Source organism: Gastrolobium bilobum, unplaced genomic scaffold, assembly GCF_033153095.1.
Source record: "Gastrolobium bilobum isolate Gb01-03AN ecotype WA unplaced genomic scaffold, APGP_CSIRO_Gbil_v1 utg2134, whole genome shotgun sequence".
NCBI classification, from domain to species: domain Eukaryota; kingdom Viridiplantae; phylum Streptophyta; class Magnoliopsida; order Fabales; family Fabaceae; genus Gastrolobium; species Gastrolobium bilobum.
This window is the reverse complement of record NW_026899657.1, coordinates 1-18,577: the sequence shown is the minus strand read 5'-3', so window position 1 is coordinate 18,577 and position 18,577 is coordinate 1. Positions and strand designations below refer to the sequence as shown.

The 18,577-nt window shown below is 39.4% G+C and overlaps 1 protein-coding gene and 1 non-coding gene across 2 annotated transcripts; one reads left to right on the top strand and one right to left on the bottom strand.

Moving 5' to 3' along the window:
• The first annotated feature begins 8,894 nt into the window (after positions 1 to 8,894).
• LOC133292338 (uncharacterized) lies at positions 8,895 to 10,652 on the top strand. The gene is made up of 3 exons (XM_061490746.1): positions 8,895 to 9,592; positions 9,696 to 9,813; positions 9,876 to 10,652. Exons 1-3 carry the CDS (start codon positions 8,895 to 8,897, stop codon positions 10,650 to 10,652), a joined length of 1,593 nt encoding a protein of 530 aa, XP_061346730.1.
• On the bottom strand, positions 9,240 to 9,346 carry LOC133292382 (small nucleolar RNA R71). Its single transcript, XR_009748904.1, has one exon. It is a non-coding gene; the product is annotated as a small nucleolar RNA R71 (small nucleolar RNA).
• Positions 10,653 to 18,577: the final 7,925 nt, after the last annotated feature.

Sequence of the window (18,577 nt, the reverse complement as noted above, 5' to 3'; positions counted from 1 at the left end):
TTTGGTGAGAGTCCAGCTGCTGTGAGAGGTGTGAGGGAGCTGTGTTTTCTGTTATTGAGGGGTGTGACCTTTTTTTGGTATTTTGATGCTCCAAGGTGCCTTCTTGTTGAGTAAAAGAGTCATCTTATGATACATTTTCGTGCATCTTCCTTGAGTCAGACTTGAGGGGTTGTGTTGAGCTCCAAGAGCATCTTCATTCTGAGTTTTGAGCCTTGGTATGTTGTACCACCCTTTAACTTGAGTTTAAATGCTTAAAAATGGTACCTTGATGCATCTAATGACTAAAAGATGATAACTTGTTGTTGGGTAATGTTGAACACACCTAGAAATGCATGATTAGGTGTTTAAAATCGGTAAAAAGGGAACCTTTAAGGGATATCTTCACGAAAATGCAGAAACTGCATTCTGTCATGAAATATCCGGATATTTGCCCGTGGAATATCCGGATATTGGATATCCGGATATGTGATATCCGGATATGGGGTTTTGGGATATCTGGATATTGGATATTCAGATATGTGAATCTGTATCCGGATATGGACAATGAGATATCCGGATATTGCATATCCGGATATGGTCCCGATGAATATCTGGATATTCTGGGATTTCGTGAAACAGTAGCTGTGCTGTGTGTACAGTAGGCTATTGGGGGTTTGTGGACCCTAGTTTGATGAAGTTGAACTTCTGTATTTAATGGACTAAGCCAGAATCATGGGATTAAGGGCTTGCGGCTTTGTTAGAAGCTTTAAGACATTAAAACGTAATGAAAAGGCGTTGTCTTTAATTTGTATGCGTGTGGTACATGTTTATTGATTTATATTTGGTCCATATCAGATTGTGATCTGCTGTGATTGGACTTTGAGCTTGTGGCATTGGATAGCTAGCTTAGAGGTAAGCTTTCGTGTCCTCGGTTTAGCCATGTTGTGGTTCCACCATGTCCCATGGGGATATAGTTATATGCATGCTGTGTTACATGCTTTTGATGTTTTTGAAATGCTGTTGAGCTATTGTATGTTAGTGCCTTGTTGATATGAATGGAGGTGTTCCACCTATACGGTAAGCCTGAGTATGTAGAACATACAATAGGGTGAGGCTGTGGGTGAGGTCCAAGTGATGTTCCTTGTACTACATGTAGGGAATAGACGTATTCCTACATTTCTCTGGCCAGTAGATAGTGCTTACACACATGCCATAGATATCTGTTGCACTACATAGTTTTGGAACTGATAATGATATAAATGCTTTTAGAACTTATATTGCACATGTAAGTGAGCTTGGAGTGGAAGATCCTTGAGGACCCCTTGTCTTACTGAGATTTATTGTTTAGAGATCTCACCCCACGTTTGGGGAATGCTTATTTCAGGGTCAGGTAATGTTGAGACCTCAGGCGGCAGAAGGCCGGAGCTGAGTTAGATTGCTGTTATATTATGCTTCCATGATTGGATGCTGGATATGCATGCTGCTTATATGCTTATAGCTTCAGTTTATGTTTATGGAGTTTTATGTTGAGACTTGTTGTTTACTATGTTTAGTTGGTGAGCATGAGGATTGTACATGACACATAGTGTTGTTATGTCTTGATTATGTCTTGAGTCTTTTGGAGTTGTAATAATGTATCAGGATATTGTCCGGATTACGAGATGTAATGTCGTGATTTAGATACACACTTTATTTATGTATTGAGGTATTTCAGTAGATGTCTTATTGCAATTTACATACAGGCGATATTTTATGAAATTCATTAAGTAATCAAGTTGGTAATTGATAATGACGTCATAATTAAAAAGAAAAAGAATATTCCGCATTTTTAATTAAGCACCGCTTAATACGATGTAATGTTAATATTCTGAGTATACACGGGGTGTTACACATGGGGGAATGCAGAAGAAAAGGAAAATCTTAACAATAAGTGTCCCATCCAGCAACTTGCGTCCCTCAGAGCACTGTTCGCAGTGCCCCTTTCATGCAGTCAAGAAAACAACTCAATGGAAATTACAAGTTTTCCCACCCATTCTTCTGCCTAAAAATACGACGTTCCAACATGAAGAAATCATCGAATTCCTTAAGAAGAGATCACTTAGTTTCTTTTATAGTTTTTACATTTCAGTTGTATAATTTTAGCAATATTTAAGTGACAACAACTTCTCCCCTATTCTGTATCACCCACTTGAGACTCCTCACGAGTAGCAACCATACTTCTCCATTTTTATTTTATTGTAGCCTAACTTGTTTCTGATTAATATACGTGTTATTTCTCTCTTTTTCCATTCGCTATCTCTAAACTAAATCTCAGGTCTATGGGATTTCAATTTGGAATAATTATGTTTAAAGTATTAGCCATGGGCTAAGTTATTTGCGGAACGGATAAACTATGAAGTTCTTAAAGAACTATTTTCAAAACTCTTGTACTGAAGCTTTTGTATTTCTCTGATTAAGTGAGCTATATTCATTGTGTGTCAATGAAAATTGAACGCATACTGAGAAAGGAACTTCCACAAGAAAGGAATTTCAGACAGCTTAATCAGAGGGGGAAAGTAGTGTTGTGAAAACAACACTACTGGTTGCCTTAGGAATGAGGGACCACCTATTCACTAAAGGTCATGTGCTTAGTAACTGTTGGAGTCAAGGGAGCCATAGGAATATGGAAGCTTGTGAGCCATTTAGTCCATGAGCTGAGAAATCAGAGTTGGCAGTGAAAAGACCTGAACAAGTTCAAAAGGGTTAAGTTTTGAGTAGAGAATATAGCTGTTTAAGAATGGAACAGTGGATCCGTTCCTTGTGTTAACAACTGTTTTATCACTCCATATTGTTGTCTCTTAAATATTGTTATTGTTATTTTCTTTATTCAATCTTGTATCAACAAATCTCCAATGAATACTTTTGTTCCTTCTCTCATCAAGAAGGATTCCATATATAATGATGAGAGGAGTTGTTTGCTGTCAGATTGAACTTATTATTCTTGAGGAACGTTGTCAAGATAACATGGAACGTTTGACCAAACAGATCAATTACTAACTTTTCTTTTCATTTTCATTCTTTTTAAAATAGTTTAAGGCATTACTTAGAATACTATCCTCGTGGGAACGATAATCTAGGCACTAATAGTCCAATTTATTACTTAATGTGTGAACTTGCGCACTTGGGTTGAAGTCAAGAGAACGAATGTGTTTTCACTTGATGAACCGAAGTAAGGGAATGCCCTTTATCAGAATATTTTAAGCAACCAACGAGTTCACACACCCAGCACTTAGACGTTTGGAAATTTATGTAGACTTGATGTATGTATTCAGTTAATTGGGCATTGAGCCATATTGTTTGTATTCACTCATTTAGGATATTGCAGTCTGCGTGGAGTTGCTAGTTGTCTGTTTAATTATTGTATATATCAGGTTTTCTATGTGTGGGACCCATGTTCCAAGTTATCCAAAATACAGCCGTTATGCTATTCGTGAGACTCCGTCAAGAATGACACTTGAGATCATATCCGGATGGTCAACAACCACTTGGTTTTAATTAGTGGACTTAGATGTTAATGTTACGCTAATGTGATATATCAGATGAACGCTTTGAAAATGTTTTAGAAAATATTTTGGAAAAAGTTCACTCGTATTTTTATAAGACATTTTATTATCCTTTTAAAATAAAGTCTTCCGCTATGTATGTTGAATATCATGTATGTTAACAATCGGAGTACTATGAGGTGTTACATTTGTGGTATCAGAGCAGTTTCACCGGGACGTTCACTGATGTATTGCTTAAGTGTTAGAACTGTTTATTGAGTGTCTCTTGAGTGTCATGAAATTGCATATGCTATCACTTGATTGAGCGTAGCTAACTCGTACCTTGTGCAATTTTGTGTAGTGATCATGGCACCTCGGGGGAGACCCAGGCGAACAGTTCAAAACCCGCCCCCTGATCCTATTGCTGCAGCTATAGCAGCATTACAGCAGACCCTGAATGAAACCAGGGATGCTGATTTGAAAAGAATCGAAGAGGCTCGCGAGATGGATATGGAGCAAATGAGAAGAGCTAATGAGGAATTGATAGCCCAAAGCAGATTGGCAAATGCCGAGATGATTAGACAACTGCTGACTGAGGTATGAGGTGGACCTCCACCACCTCCACCACCTTCACCAACTCCTGTAGCACCAATTACACCATCGGTCAAGCAACTGGCTGCACGTGTTGATGATCTCATGCCGATTCTCGAGCTTGTCGTGCTGAGACAGGAAGGGAGAGGAGAGGCCCATCAGGAGGCAGAGGAATCCATCCATGGGGGACGTGAGAGGCAGCTAGTGATAGAGGTTGATAGATCAGTCGTGCCACCCATGTTTGACCGGGAAACCAGATAGCGTATGCTGAATGCGTTCAGGAATCATTCCCCACCTCACTACAAAGGTGAGAGGGATCCTATTGCAGCACTAGAGTGGCTCCAAGAGATGGAGCATATTTTTTAGGTTATGGAGTGTACTGCCAACACGAAGCTTCTGTATGCTGTGTATATGTTACAAGGAGACACAGTTGATTGGTGGAACAATGTCAGGCACCCACTGGAGTGCCAAGGGTATGCTATTACTTGGCCACTCTTGGAGAGACATTTTCTGATGAAATATTTCCTGGAGAAAGCAAGGAAAAAGAAAAGAAGTGAATTTGAGGACCTCAGACAGGGAGGCATGACAGTGGATGAATATCTGAGCAAGTTCAACCGTTTGGAAAAATACTCTTGTTATGGTAGAGCTTCTCTCACTCGAGAAGAAAAAGCCTAAAGATTCAAAAAGGGCTTGAATGAGATGATAGCAGAAAAGCTGGCTAGCCATTGCACCAGGAATTTTGTGTCATTGATTAAGCAATGCCAGGACATACAGGAGTACTATCGTACCAGAGGTAAGGAAGCAGCTGGGAAGAGCTTCAGTAGGAGGACTACGCCCTGGAAGGGTAAGGGGAAAGGTTTGTAAGTGCAGCAGGGAAACAAGTTTGAAAAGACTCCTTTTGTGAAGAGTGGAAGCGGCAAGCCTGGTGCAGGAAAGATCCCCAGTTGTGCCAAGTATGGGAAGATACATCCGAGTGTTTGTAGACTGGGGTAAAGTGTTTGTTTCAGTTGTGGTCAGGCTGGACACTATTCCCGGGAATGCCCCCAGAGGACGAGGCAAGTTTCTGCCATTCAGGCGATTCCCATTTAGGCCGTGCGTACTCAGAGAGCCATAGAGGAGCCTGTGGAGCCCACTAGTGCCAGGGTATATGCGGTGACACAGCAGGAGGTAAAAAGGTCTCCCAAATTGATCAAAGTTACTATTCTTATCAGAGGATATGCTTTTGATGCCATTTTTGATTCCAGGGCTACCTACTCCTTCATATCTGAATTTGTTGCTGATGGGTTACATTTGCCCATTCATGAGTTCACGCCTCCCATGGTAGTGAAGACTGTCACCGGAGACATTGTTTCTACTTCTTTGAAGTGCAAAAAAGTCAGATTCATATTTGAGAAGGAAGAGTATATGGTGGATTTGATAGTGCTTGAGGGCATGGATCTACACATCATCCTAGGTATAGATTGGTTGGTTCGATATGGTGTGATGCTTGATTGTTGTAGCAGAAGGGTTTTCTTTGCTGCAAAAGGAGAGAAGCCGGACAGTTTGTACTTGTCGGCACTGCAATTAAATAAGGCTTTAAATGAGGGAGATGCAGGATACATTATTCTGGGAGGACTTGTAGGAGATTCCAAAGAACCTACTGCCAATATTCAGGTTGTATGCGAGTTTGAAGATGTATTTTCGGAAGAAATGCTCCATTTTCCACCTGAGAGGGAGATTGAATTCTCAATTGACTTAGTACCTGATGTGGGGCCTATCTCATTGGCTCCATACAAGATGTCATCAGTGGAGCTAGCAGAGTTGAAGAAGCAGTTAGAAGAATTATCCCGCAAGAACTTTATCAGACCGAGTGTATCTCGTTGGGGTGCACCAGTCATTTTTGTGAAGAAGAAGGATGGTACTATGAGATTGTGCACAGATTACCGACAACTAAACAAAGTAACAGTGAAGAACAAGTACCCTCTACCCCGCATCGATGATTTGTTGGATCAGCTTAGGGGTGCTTCAGTGTTCTCGAAGATTGATCTTCGTTCTGAATATCACCAGATCCGGGAAAAGGCAAAGGATATTCCGAAGACGGCTTTCCGATCCAGATATGGGCACTATGAGTATTTAGTGATTCCATTTGGGCTTACTAATGCCCCAACCGTGTTCATGAGTTATATGAACCGATTCTTCAAACCACATTTAGATCAATTTGTAGTGGTATTTATTGATGATATTCGGATCTACTCTAAGAGTAAAGAAGAGCACGCAGAGCATTTGAAGATAGTCTTACAAATTTTGAGGGAGCATCAGTTACATGCCAAACCATCCAAGTGTGAGTTTTGGTTGCATGAGATACAGTTTCTTGGACATGTCATTTCATCTGCAGGAGTGGCTATTGATCCGAGTAAAATAGAAGCGGTGTTAGATTGGGAAAGACCCAAGAGTGTTACTGAAATCTGGAGTTTTCTGGGTTTAACAGGATACTACAGGCGATTTATTAATGGATTCTCTAGGATCGCCTTGCCATTGACTAGATTGACCCGAAATAGGGTGCCATTTGCATGGACCCTTGGGGTGTGATGTGAGCTTTCAAGAATTGAAAGATAAGTTGACTACCGCACCGGTTTTCATTCTTCCTGGTCCGAAAAAGAGATTTGAGATCTATTGTGATGCATCCAAGTATGGATTAGGATGCGTGTTGATGTAGGAGCGAAAGTGATAAACCCTTGGTTTACCATGTTTTTAGGCTTAATTATGATTGATATATGTTGTGAATTGCATGGAAATTAGGGTTGTATACTGTAAAGTTACAGTAATTGAATATCTTGCTAACATGTTGTCGTAATGCTGATTTGCAAGGGTTTTCGACACCTATTATGGCATTTTGGAACCAAAGGAAGACATCAAAATGAGTTGAAGTCACAAGAAAGCAAGATTCCAAGTGTGTACCTGCTGAAGGAGGACGTTTTGGCGTCCATGAAGCATGTTTAAACGCACAAAAGGAAGAAAAACACCATTTCCTCTGGAGGAGAACGTTTTGGTGCACAACAGCACGGCAAAACGTCCAAAAAATAACCAAAACCATTCGAAGAGAATGTTTTGGCGTGATACTGGATGCCAAAATGTGTGAAGGCTAACAAGAATACACATCAAGAACATTTTAGCGTACAAACAGCACGCTAAAATGTCCATACACAGTCAAGCCAACTCCAGGAAAGATTTGATCAAGATATGCAAGCAGATTCCATAAAGATACATGGAGGAAACACCTCAGCCATGATTTGAAATAAGATATAACTCCAATGAGAAGATATGTTGAAGATACGACAAATATTTGAAGCTCTAATTCATCAACCAAATCTCCAAGATATTACATGCAAAAAGGAAACAAATATGGAATCAAATACAAATCTGATATGGATTCATTAGGAGATTTAATGATGGATACAACACCTATGGTTATAAATAAGGAGCTTGGGAGCAGAACCAAAACACCAATTCACAATTCCAGAGCATTACACCAAGACGGAAGGAGGAATCCTGTTGCGGAGCGCTAGAACACTGAGGAACCAAGTCAACATCACACCAATGGAGGCTTGGGGTTCTCTTTTCTTTATTATTTCTTTTCAATTCAGTATGCTAGAGTAGTCTTTTATGTAGTTAAGGGTAGATAGAATCCAATTGAATCTTTATGTTTATGAATTAAATTGTCTCTGAATCCTGTTCTTTTTATAATTGAATAAATTATCTGTCTTTATTGCTTTCTATGAGTTCGTTCCTTATAGAATGATTTTAGGGAATTGTATGACAATAAGGATGTTGGTGCATGAACCTTGACTTGATAATTTATCATAATCCTTGTGATCTAGTAATAGGAATAGGAATAGACATAAAGTAATTATGCAATCTTGTAATTCTTGATCTTAATGCATGTTTTTCTTGAGGAATAATCGGGGAACTAGAGTTCTTTCAAGATTACATAGATTTATTGTAACAAGGAATTGAACCGTAATTAACTCAGAGAGAATTGATTGGTAATATATTAAGAAACAAATTCTTGGCTTTTTAATTCATAACATATTGAGGATATTGGGGGAAGTCGAAACCTTAACTACGCTTGTTTAAATTTCAATCAAACATCATCATCATTCATTCTTTTAATTCTGAATTTTCATATCGCATGCCTTTACTTGTTTTTAATTTTATGTTCTTTGAACCACAACTCTTTTCATCTAAATTCTCTTAAACTCAACTTTTGATTGTCCAACTAAAATGCGATTAGCGAACTAGTGCTTGAAAATTCTGATCCTCGTGGGAACGATCTTGTACTCCGGTACACTTTATTACTTTCACGATCAGTGCACTTGCCGAGTCGCAACAAGTTTTTGGCGTCGTTGCCGGGGATCAAATTCTTCAACATTAGAAGTAACTAATTAAATTTTAGATTGAGCTTTTACTTTTCTGCACTTGAAGCATACCATAAAAACATTTTTTGCATACAAAAATTCTACATATTTTTCTGCATATTTAATTTTCTGCATTCTTTTCTTTAATTTTCTGTTTTCTGTTTTGCGTTTTCTATTTTTTCTGCACATCTTTTCAATCTTTGTTTATGCGAGGTACTCTTAACCCGCGACCCTTGCAGTTTGATCCTGAGATAGAAAAGACAGAAAGGAAACTTAGGAAGGACGCAAAAGCAAAGAAAGCAAAAGACACAAAAATAGCATAAACTTTGACGGAACCAAAGAAAGAGCCAAAGGAGGAACCAATGGCAGAAAACAACAATCAAATCGTTCGAAGGACATTGGGGATTACATGACCCCAACTCGAGCTTCACAGACAGCGAGCATTGTTAGACCCAACATAGAGGCTAACAACTTGGAACTAAAGCCGGCATTAGTGCAACTGATTCAAAAAGAACAGTTCGTTGGTGGAAGCACAGAGAACCCCTATTGTCATCTTGATGACTTTTTGCTTTACTGTGATACATTAAAAGTAAATAGAGTTCCAATTGATGCTATATTAGTCAGGCTATTACCATGCTCACTGAAAGATGAAGCAAGAGATTGGTTGCAGTCTCAACCTAAAGGAAGCATAACCAGTTGGGATGACTTAGCCGTGAAATTCTTGGCCAGATTTTTCTCAGCTTCAAAGATGGCTAGGCTCAAGGCGGAGATCACAGCTTTTGAACAAAAAGAAAGCGAATCTTTGTACGAGGCTTGGACACGATTCAAAGGATTACTCAGGAAGTGTCCTCAACACGGAATTGAAGCATGGGAGAAGGCAAGAATCTTTTTCCAAGGGATGACATCCAACACAAGAACATTGGTAAATGCCGCTTCAGGAGGCTCATTGAAAACAAAAACTCCTGAGGAAGCACTTGAATTGTTGGAATCATTAGCATCTCAAGAATTTGACAATGCTCCTACTCCAGTTGCACCCAAAAGATCAGGGATCATGAAGCTTGAAGGCTATGATGCACTCTTTGCCCAGAATGAACAAATGCTACAAATGCACAAGAAACAACAAGAACAATTAGATGCTCTTAATAAGAAATTTAATCTTTCTCAAGTTTCTTCTGTTTCTAATTCTAACATTAAATGTGATATTTGTCAGGAGGCTAATGCAACTAAGGATTGTGAATACATCAGAAACACATAAAAACCACCAGCGGAGGTCAATGCACTCTGGTATGATCAAAAGAACCCGAACAATCGAGGAAGGAATCAATATGGTAATCAAGGGTGGAAAAATAATAACCAACACCCTGGGTTGAGTTACAAGTCAAACTACCAGCTGAATCCTCCTATGCCATTGCAACAACAACCTCAAGGCACCACATCAGAATGGGAGAAGGCCTTTGCACAGCTATCCAAAACAAGATCCGACTACATTCAAAATACAGATGCCTTCAGAGATGAAACAAGAGCTTCATTCCGAAATCAAGAAGCTTCGATCCGGAACCTGGAGACTCAAATTGGTCAGCTAGCAAGACAGTTCACTGAAAGAACTCATGGCACCTTTTCAAGTAACACCGATACGAACCCAAAGGCACAATGTAATGCAATTGTCACAAGAAGTGGGATCGTGATTCAGCCTGTGGAAAAGCCACCGGTTGAAAAGAAGAAAGAAGCCGAACCTGAAGTCGAACTTGAAGCTGAACCTGAAGCTGAGAAAGATAAAGAAGAAGATGAAGTAGAAGCCGAGAAGAGCATTCCAGAGAGGAGGCTATTCAAATGGGAGAAAAAGAAAGCTTTGGACAGACAACCAAAAGCAGCAGACCCGCCTCCTTATGAAAAAGTTCCATACCCTCAGTGGTTGAATCAAGAAGTCCAGAAACAACAATACAACAAATTTCTGGACATCTTCAAGAAGCTGCAAGTCAACATTCCTTTCGCAGAAGCCCTGGAAATCATGCCGAACTATGCGAAGTTCATGAAAGACCTTATATCAAAGAAACACAAGTTGAAGGAATGCGAAACAGTGGCTTTGACAGAGGAGTGCAGTGCAATCATCCAGAAGAAACTTCCTCCCAGGCCGAAAGATCTAGGCAGCTTCAGTATTTCTATTTAAATAGGAAACATTGAAGTTGGAAAAGCATTATGTGATCTGGGAGCAAGTATCAACCTGATGCCACTGTCCATGTGCAAAGCTCTTGGAATCAAAGAGCTCAAGCCAACTACAGTTTCTCTCCAGTTAGCTGACAGATCAATCAGACGACCAGATGGGGTAATTGAAGATGTTTTAGTTAAAATTGACAAATTTATCTTCCCTGCAGATTTTGTAGTTCTGAATATGGAAGAAGACACCGAAATTCCCCTTTTACTTGGAAGGCCATTCTTAGCCACCGCAAGGGCAATGATTGATGTGGAGCAAGGAAAACTAATGCTGAGGGTGAACGAAGAAACAATCACCATTGACGTCTTCGAATCAATGAAACATCCAACAGACAGAGAAGACTATTTTATGATAGATATAATACAAGAAGCAATTGGTGATGCTATGAAAGAGGAGAATTCCCCGCTTGAGTTAGAACAAATCAACGAAGAAGTAGTAACTGATAAAGAACCAGTGGTGGAAGAACTTGAAAGAAAGAAAGATGACATCCCTCTTGGAGCACCAAAGGTAACAACAACACATATCCAGTCAACATCAATGTTGAGCTAACAACCGCAGAAGAAGAAAAGCTTCTCAAAGTGCTGAAGAAACACAAAGCTGCTATAGGATGGTCCTTCTCCGACCTAAAAGGTATAAATCCTTCCTTTTGTACTTATAGAATTCTAAAGGAAGATGATATGAAACCTGTGAGGCAGCCACAAAGGAGACTCAATCCAACCATGAAAGAAGTGGTTAGGAAAGAAGTAGTAAAATTATTGGATGCAGGTATGATCTACCCTATATATGATAATGCATGGGTAAGTCCTGTACAAACGGTACCTAAGAAAGGTGGAGTCACCGTGGTGAAGAATGAGAACAATGAGTTGATTTCAACAAGGACAGTCACCGGGTGGAGGATGTGCGTTGACTATAGAAGACTTAACACAGCCACTCGGAAGGACCATTTTCCCTTACCTTTCTTGGACCAGATGTTGGAGAGACTAGCTGGCCATGCCTTCTACTGCTTCCTTGATGGGTACTCAGGCTACAACCAAATAGCAATAGCTCCAGAAGATCAAGAAAAAATAGCATTCACCTACCCTTACGGAGTCTTCGCTTACCGGAGGATGCCCTTCGGCTTGTGCAACGCTCATGCAACTTTCCAAAGGTGTATGCTTTCTATCTTTTCTGATATGATTGAGAAATCCATTGAGATCTTCATGGATGACTTTTCTGTTTTTGGTCCCTCTTTTGACATCTGTTTAGAAAATTTATCTAGTGTTTTACAAAGATGTCAAGAGAGTAATCTTGTTTTAAATTGGGAAAAATGCCACTTCATGGTGAAAGATGGCATAGTTTTAGGACATAAAATGCCCCAAGCTGGTATAGAAGTGGATAGAGCTAAGATATCTGTTATTGAGAAACTTCCCCCTCCCTCTAACGTTAAAGGTATTCGAAGTTTTCTTGGTCATGCAGATTTCTACAGACGCTTTATCAAAGACTTTTCCAAGATCGCAAAGCCACTATGCAATCTGTTGGTCAAGGATGAGGAATTCAACTTCACAGAAGAATGTCTGGTTGCATTTAATATTTTAAAAGATAAATTGACCACTGCACCTATTATCACTGCACCTGATTTCACACTCCCTTTTGAATTAATGTGTGATGCTAGTGATTATGCTATAGGAGCTGTCTTAGGACAAAGAAAGAATAAATTGTTGCATGTGATTTATTATGCTAGTAAAATTCTGAATGATGCACAAAAAAATTATGCAACCACTGAAAAAGAGTTACTAGCAGTTGTCTACACATTTGATAAATTTAGACCGTATTTGCTGGGGTCTAAAGTAATTGTTTACACTTATCATGCTGCTTTAAAGTATTTGTTGAATAAGCAGGATGCAAAGCCAAGATTATTGAGGTGGATGCTACTCCTTCAAGAATTTGAAGTGGAGATCAGAGACAAGAAAGGTGTAGAAAACTTAGTAGCTGATCACCTCTCCAGAATTCAAGAAAAAGATCTTCAAGACGAACCTGAGCTGAAGATTAAAGAGGAGTTTCCGGATGAGAAAATCATGGCTATCAATGTCATATCGGATCCGCAACCGAAGGAAGCAAATACCACAAGTACACCTCCTTGGTTCGCAGACTTTGTAAACTTCAAAGCAGCAGGAGAAATTGCAGAAGACTTCACATGGCAACAAAGAAAGAAATTCTTACATGACTGATGCTCTCCGGCAAGTATACCGATCGCACAAGTAATATAGAAGTAAGTAGAGTACCGTCTCCACAGGGATTGTAAACCAAGTACTATAATAACCAGTCCCCTTAAGTTGGAAAACTCGGTTTGTTGTTTGGAAAATTGTGAATTGAATTCGAGTAACAATATGAAATAAAAATGAAGACTTGTTTTTATATTTTTATTTAAGAGAAATAAAACAATAACAATGAGATTTAATTTTAAAAATATGAGAAAAATATTGTAGCTAGAGCGCACTCACCATATGATCCCCACTTCTTACTTTGGATTGATTCACAATATTTATTCATATAATTACTCGGATAAATTATTATCTAAAAATATTTATTAGTTAACCCTCAATTCCTTGCAAGGCTAACCCTTTAATCCCCAATTGGAACCCCAATTCCTTGCAATGTTCCTCATGGTATTAAGCAATGAACGCAATAATTTAGGCATCCACAATTAAATACACATCTATTCCTAGCATGCATACCAATTGTTGCCCTACCCCCTTTCAAGATCAAAACCCTAATATTCCTATCTAGGGTTCTAACCCTCAAACTATTCCCAACTATCAGATTGATCAGTTCTAATAAAGAGAATAGAAAATACGCACAAGGTAGAGACAAAGATAATTATATAAATAAATAAAGCTAAATCAATCCATCGTAACAAGGGTTCACATAGGGCTCGTGACCCTAACTACAATAAAAGAAAACTAGCCAAGCATAATCATGGCTGAAAATGATTCAATATTCGAAAGCATAAAATTACAGAGAAATAGATGAAGAAGAAGAACTGTGGAAGAATCTCCTGAGCTCTGCCGTCGGCCTCCTCTGAATGGAATGATGAGATCCCTAGGTCTAGCACAAGGATCCTATTTATAAACTTTTTTTTTCTTCTTCCAAAAATACCCCCGTGGAAAGACGGTGTTATTTTCTTGCAACCCGGCGCCAGTTGGCGCCATCCTTAGTCTTTTGGGCGCCACTTGGCGCCAATTTCCTTTGCTTTGGGCGCCTAATGGCGCCAAGAATTCTTCTTGTTGGGCGCCTAGTGGCGCCATGTAATAGTAATGCATGTGGCGCCAATTGGCGCCACTTTGGTGCCATGATGCGCCGCTGGAAATTCTCCGCTGTAGTTTCCGTGATCTGGCGCGGGTCTGCGCCATTTTGGTGCCAACTTGCGCCAAGTTTCTGTCTTTTGTACTGTGTAACCTTTCCAATCCGGCGCTGGTCTGTATCAAAAGGCTTTTATAATTTTTACTTCTTTTTCCTGTAAAAACACAACCAATAAGTGAAAAGTATAATTGAGAAGAAAGAATCAATATAATTAGCAAATATGTCATTTAAATTGCTCTTTTGTGACTCAATTCTTATCAATTTTAACACAGAAAAACACACTTGCCAGAGGCACATCAAATCATTCCCAGATTTAAACGTTGCTGTCCCCAGCAATGTACAAGACTCAATCCAGGAAACAATCAATTATTCGAACACAACATTACACAGACAATCAAGAGATCATTATGCTAAGCATGACTGAATCAATGCAAAGAACTCCTAACAATGCCTTCTATTCTCATGAACATGTCAGAATCTAGCTTGGACACCCCTCACCAAGATAATCATATAACGCTCAACACTCAAGTGTTTAAGGGAGTAACAATCACTCAATCCATCACAGCAATAACATTACCATAAGCTTGATCATATTCTCAAGTTCCTAATGATGAGGAACATTAACACATGCATTAATTGATCAAAAGGACTTCACAGGTTGTAACTTGGCCAGGCTTAAGGGTAGGAATTTATGGTTAGTAGCTCAAACAACAATGAGATTGAAAAACTGGTATTATTTCATTTTTAACACATTTAACTCAATGATTTTTTGCTCCACTCAGATTCCCACAGAATTTCGAGAATTAATTCCTATCAACCACTTTTTTCTTTACATTCATCCTTTTCCTTTTTCTTGCTTTTTCTTCTCTTTTTCTCCCTTTTGTTTTAAGGGCTCAGATGAAATTTTACCTCCCCTAATTACTTGACCTTTGTGGATCTTACCTCAATTTCTTTGTTTGATTTTTCAACACATCAGTAATTCAATCTCAATTAAGGTAAGTCACATGGATATAGGCTAAGCCATCAATCAGGAATTATGAACAAAAAGGCTCAGGCTCAAAAGGGTTAGCAATGGAAAAATTCATACAGGTGGTTATTTTTGGCCAATAGTTAACAAGAACAAAATGCCTTTATCATATTAACCAATGCATGCATCTTAGAGAAACAGAGCAAGTTCTAGAATGCTATCACAATGAGGTCTCTCAGAATAAAATACGTGTTTAAGCACAAAACCTCACCAGCTATGATGTCAAGCTAGACTTCCAAAAGAAACATCAGGCATCATTAATCATTCAAAACACAAAATTCAGACAAAGGAGCAATCATGAAGTCTACTCATGCCCATACAATATCATGCCAGAAGTTCATACAAAACATGTTTCCTAGGATCAATCAGGCAATTTAACTAGGGGAAGCATATCTAAACCTGGGACTTGCTCAGAAAACATGTTCAAATTTTTTTTATATATATAGCACACAAAATACTATAAAAATAACAAAAAATTAAAAGAGTTAGAATATCTCCCCTGATAGAAGAATTGCAGCAGTTCTTAGGTGCAAGCCTACCATTCCCAGATTTAGAGAATTGCTGTCCTCAGCAATAATTAAACCACAAGAAAGAAGAAAAACCTGCACAATAGAACAAACAGTGGCATATAGAAGAAACTATAGTGCGCACATTAAAACATCAGAGAAAGATATACTAACACAAAGTAACTAAAAGAAAAATACGAAACAGAAAAATAAACCAATATACAAGATCTCCATCAGCAAGGAGATATAATCAACCCTCCATGTCATCCCCCTCAGCAGAGTGGGATGACTCAGCAAATGGAAGGTCCGGTGGTACTGGTTGCCTTGGTGTATGAGACCACCATTCCCATATTTGCTCCAAACCATGGAGCCATGTTAAGAACTCTTTGAAATTTTGATTTTTCCGAGAGATAGAGTATCGGTGTCTCTTGTCAAACTTCAGCTCCTGATGTCTCTTCCAACTCGTATCAAAGAGTTTGATCACCTCCTTTCTCAGTACCTTCTTCATTATAGGATGACGCCTCCTTTTGGGTTTTCTCTCATGATTGTCATCATCCTCATTGAGAATTTTGTTGGTATGGGAAAATGGATCTTTATTTTTCAAATCAGTTTCTTCTTCTTTCAGTGCTTCAATCACCACCTTCTTATTACCCAAGAAGACATTTTTTTGAGGCTGAGGAAACTCCTTCAAATCCATCTTCATGGCACCATCTTCCTTGGCACCATCTTCCTTGGCATCATCTTTCTTGACATCATCCGCTACACTTTGTTTTTCCTTTAAGACTTCAAGACTAAAACAATCATCTTTATGAGAAGACTGTTTTAGAGAATCAAAGACGTTGATGATAACGGTCTCATCATTCATCCTTAGTTCAAGCTTCCCGTTTTCAACATCAATCAGTGCCCGAGCAGTGTCCAAGAAAGGTCTACCCAGCAACAGAGGCATCTCAGCTCCCCCTTCCATGTCCAACACTACAAAATCAGCAGGAAAGATGAACTTGTCCACCTTCACAAGAACATCTTCAATAATACCACTAGGCTTCCTGAAAGATTTATCAGCAAGCTGAAGAGATGCCAAAGTGGGTTTCAACTCGGTGATCCCCAAAGATTTACAAACAGAAAGGGGCATCAAATTAATGCTAGCCCCAAGATCGCATATTGCTCTGCCAATTTTTGTGTCCCCAATTTCAATAGGAATTTTGAAACTCCCTGGATCACTGAGTTTGGGTGGGAACTTCTTCTGTATAATGGCACTACACTCCTCAGTGAGTGTTACAGTTTGGCATTCCTGCAGCTTATGCTTTCTTGATAACAAGTCCTTCATGAACTTGTCATAATTAGGCATGCAAGCCAAGGCTTCAGCAAATGGAAGATTTATGTGAAGCTTTTTGAATAGGTCAAGGAACCTGGCATACTGTTGCTTCTGAGCATCCTTCTTGAACCTTTCAGGATAGGGTGCCATGTTTCTCACATATTCAGGACTCAGCTCAAACTTCTTCTTTTCAACTGGCTTCTCCACTTCAGCAGGTTTTTCACTTTCTTTTTCTTTTGCGGGCTCACCTGCAGTATCTAGCTTCTTCTTTTCAGCTTCCATATTTATTCTCGGCTTTTCTGGAGCTGCTACCACTTTACAACTCCTAGTGGTGACAAAAATACAATCCTCCCTTGGATTGGTGACTGTGTTACTAGGGAAACTACCTGGAGTTCTATCAGCAACTTGCTTGGCCAGCTGGCCAATTTGATTCCCCAGATTTCTGATGGAAGCACTCATGTTTCTGGTATTAGCCCTAGTCTCTTCCATGAAAGCATTTGTGTTCTTTGTATTGGCTCTAGTCTCCTCCATGAAAGCATTGGAGTGTTGAGCCATTTGTCCAACTAACCTCTTCAAATCAGAAAGTTCCTTCTGTGGAATAGGAGGAGGTTGCAGAAAGTTGTTGGAACTATAATCAAGACCACCTCCTTGACATTTCCTCTGAAAATTATTTCTGCCAGGAGAATTCTGATTTATTTGAAAATTTTGTTGGGTCTTCTGCTTTACCAAACCCCATTCACTTGCAACTGTTATGGATTATCACCCATTAGAGTAGGACACTCATCTTGCATTTTCTCAAACTTCTCATTCAAGCTGTCAAACTTTTTGGACAACAGCTTTTGTTCAGCAAGCATCGCATCATTGCTTTCCAGCTTTATCACCCCTCTTTTCATTTGGGCTGGTATGCTCTCATTCTCATTCCTTGTCAGCTTCTTTATCAAATCAATAGCTTGTTCAGAAGTACTTTGCCAAATAGAACCTCCAACTGCACTATTAATCACCAACCTTTTTTCAGGAGAGATGCCATTAAATAATATTGCCACCTTTTTGTCATCGTCTTCTTCACAGTGCGTACACTTCCGGAAAAGTTCCTGGAATCTATTCCAGGTTGCACACAGTGATTCCCCTTCAAGTTGGTGAAAGTTTGTAATTTCATTCACCGGCTGGTTGTACTTTTCCATAGAAAAGAAATGGGCAAAGAACTTTGATGACAAGTCTTCCCATGTCGTGATACTATTAGCTGCCTGCCTTTCTATCCATCTGAGAGCTTTTCCTTTAACAGCAAAAGGGAATAATCGAAGCCTGACAGCATCGGCCGACACTTCATTGTGCTTGGTAGTGTCACAGATCATCAGAAATCGATCTATGAACTCATGAGGATCTTCCTCCTCAGCACCAGAGAACTGAACCCTTTCCACCAAAGTAATCAAAGATGGCTTCAGCTCAAAATTGTTTGCCTCCACCGTCGGCCTGATTATACTTGAATTTGGCTTATTGAACACCGGAGTCAGAATGGTGTCCAACAATCGTGGAGGTGGGTTATTTGCATTGTGGCCTCTGCCACCATCAGCATTGTTGTTTCATGCCATTTCTTGTTTTGGTTGTACAAGTATGCTTTTGAAGTCTTCCCAAATTATCTGCTTGGCAACCTTCCTCAGTCTCCTCTCAGTCCTTGAAATTTCAGGATCAATAACAT

Excerpts from the sequence above, each read along its gene's own strand:
- LOC133292338 (XM_061490746.1), top strand. The coding sequence starts at position 8,895 with ATGACCCCAACTCGAGCTTCACAGACAGCGAGCATTGTTAGACCCAAC. Across the intron at positions 9,593-9,695 it reads AATGAACAAATGCTACAAAT|GAGGCTAATGCAACTAAGGA; the intron begins GCACAAGAAACA and ends GATATTTGTCAG. Across the intron at positions 9,814-9,875 it reads TCGAGGAAGGAATCAATATG|CTGAATCCTCCTATGCCATT; the intron begins GTAATCAAGGGT and ends TCAAACTACCAG.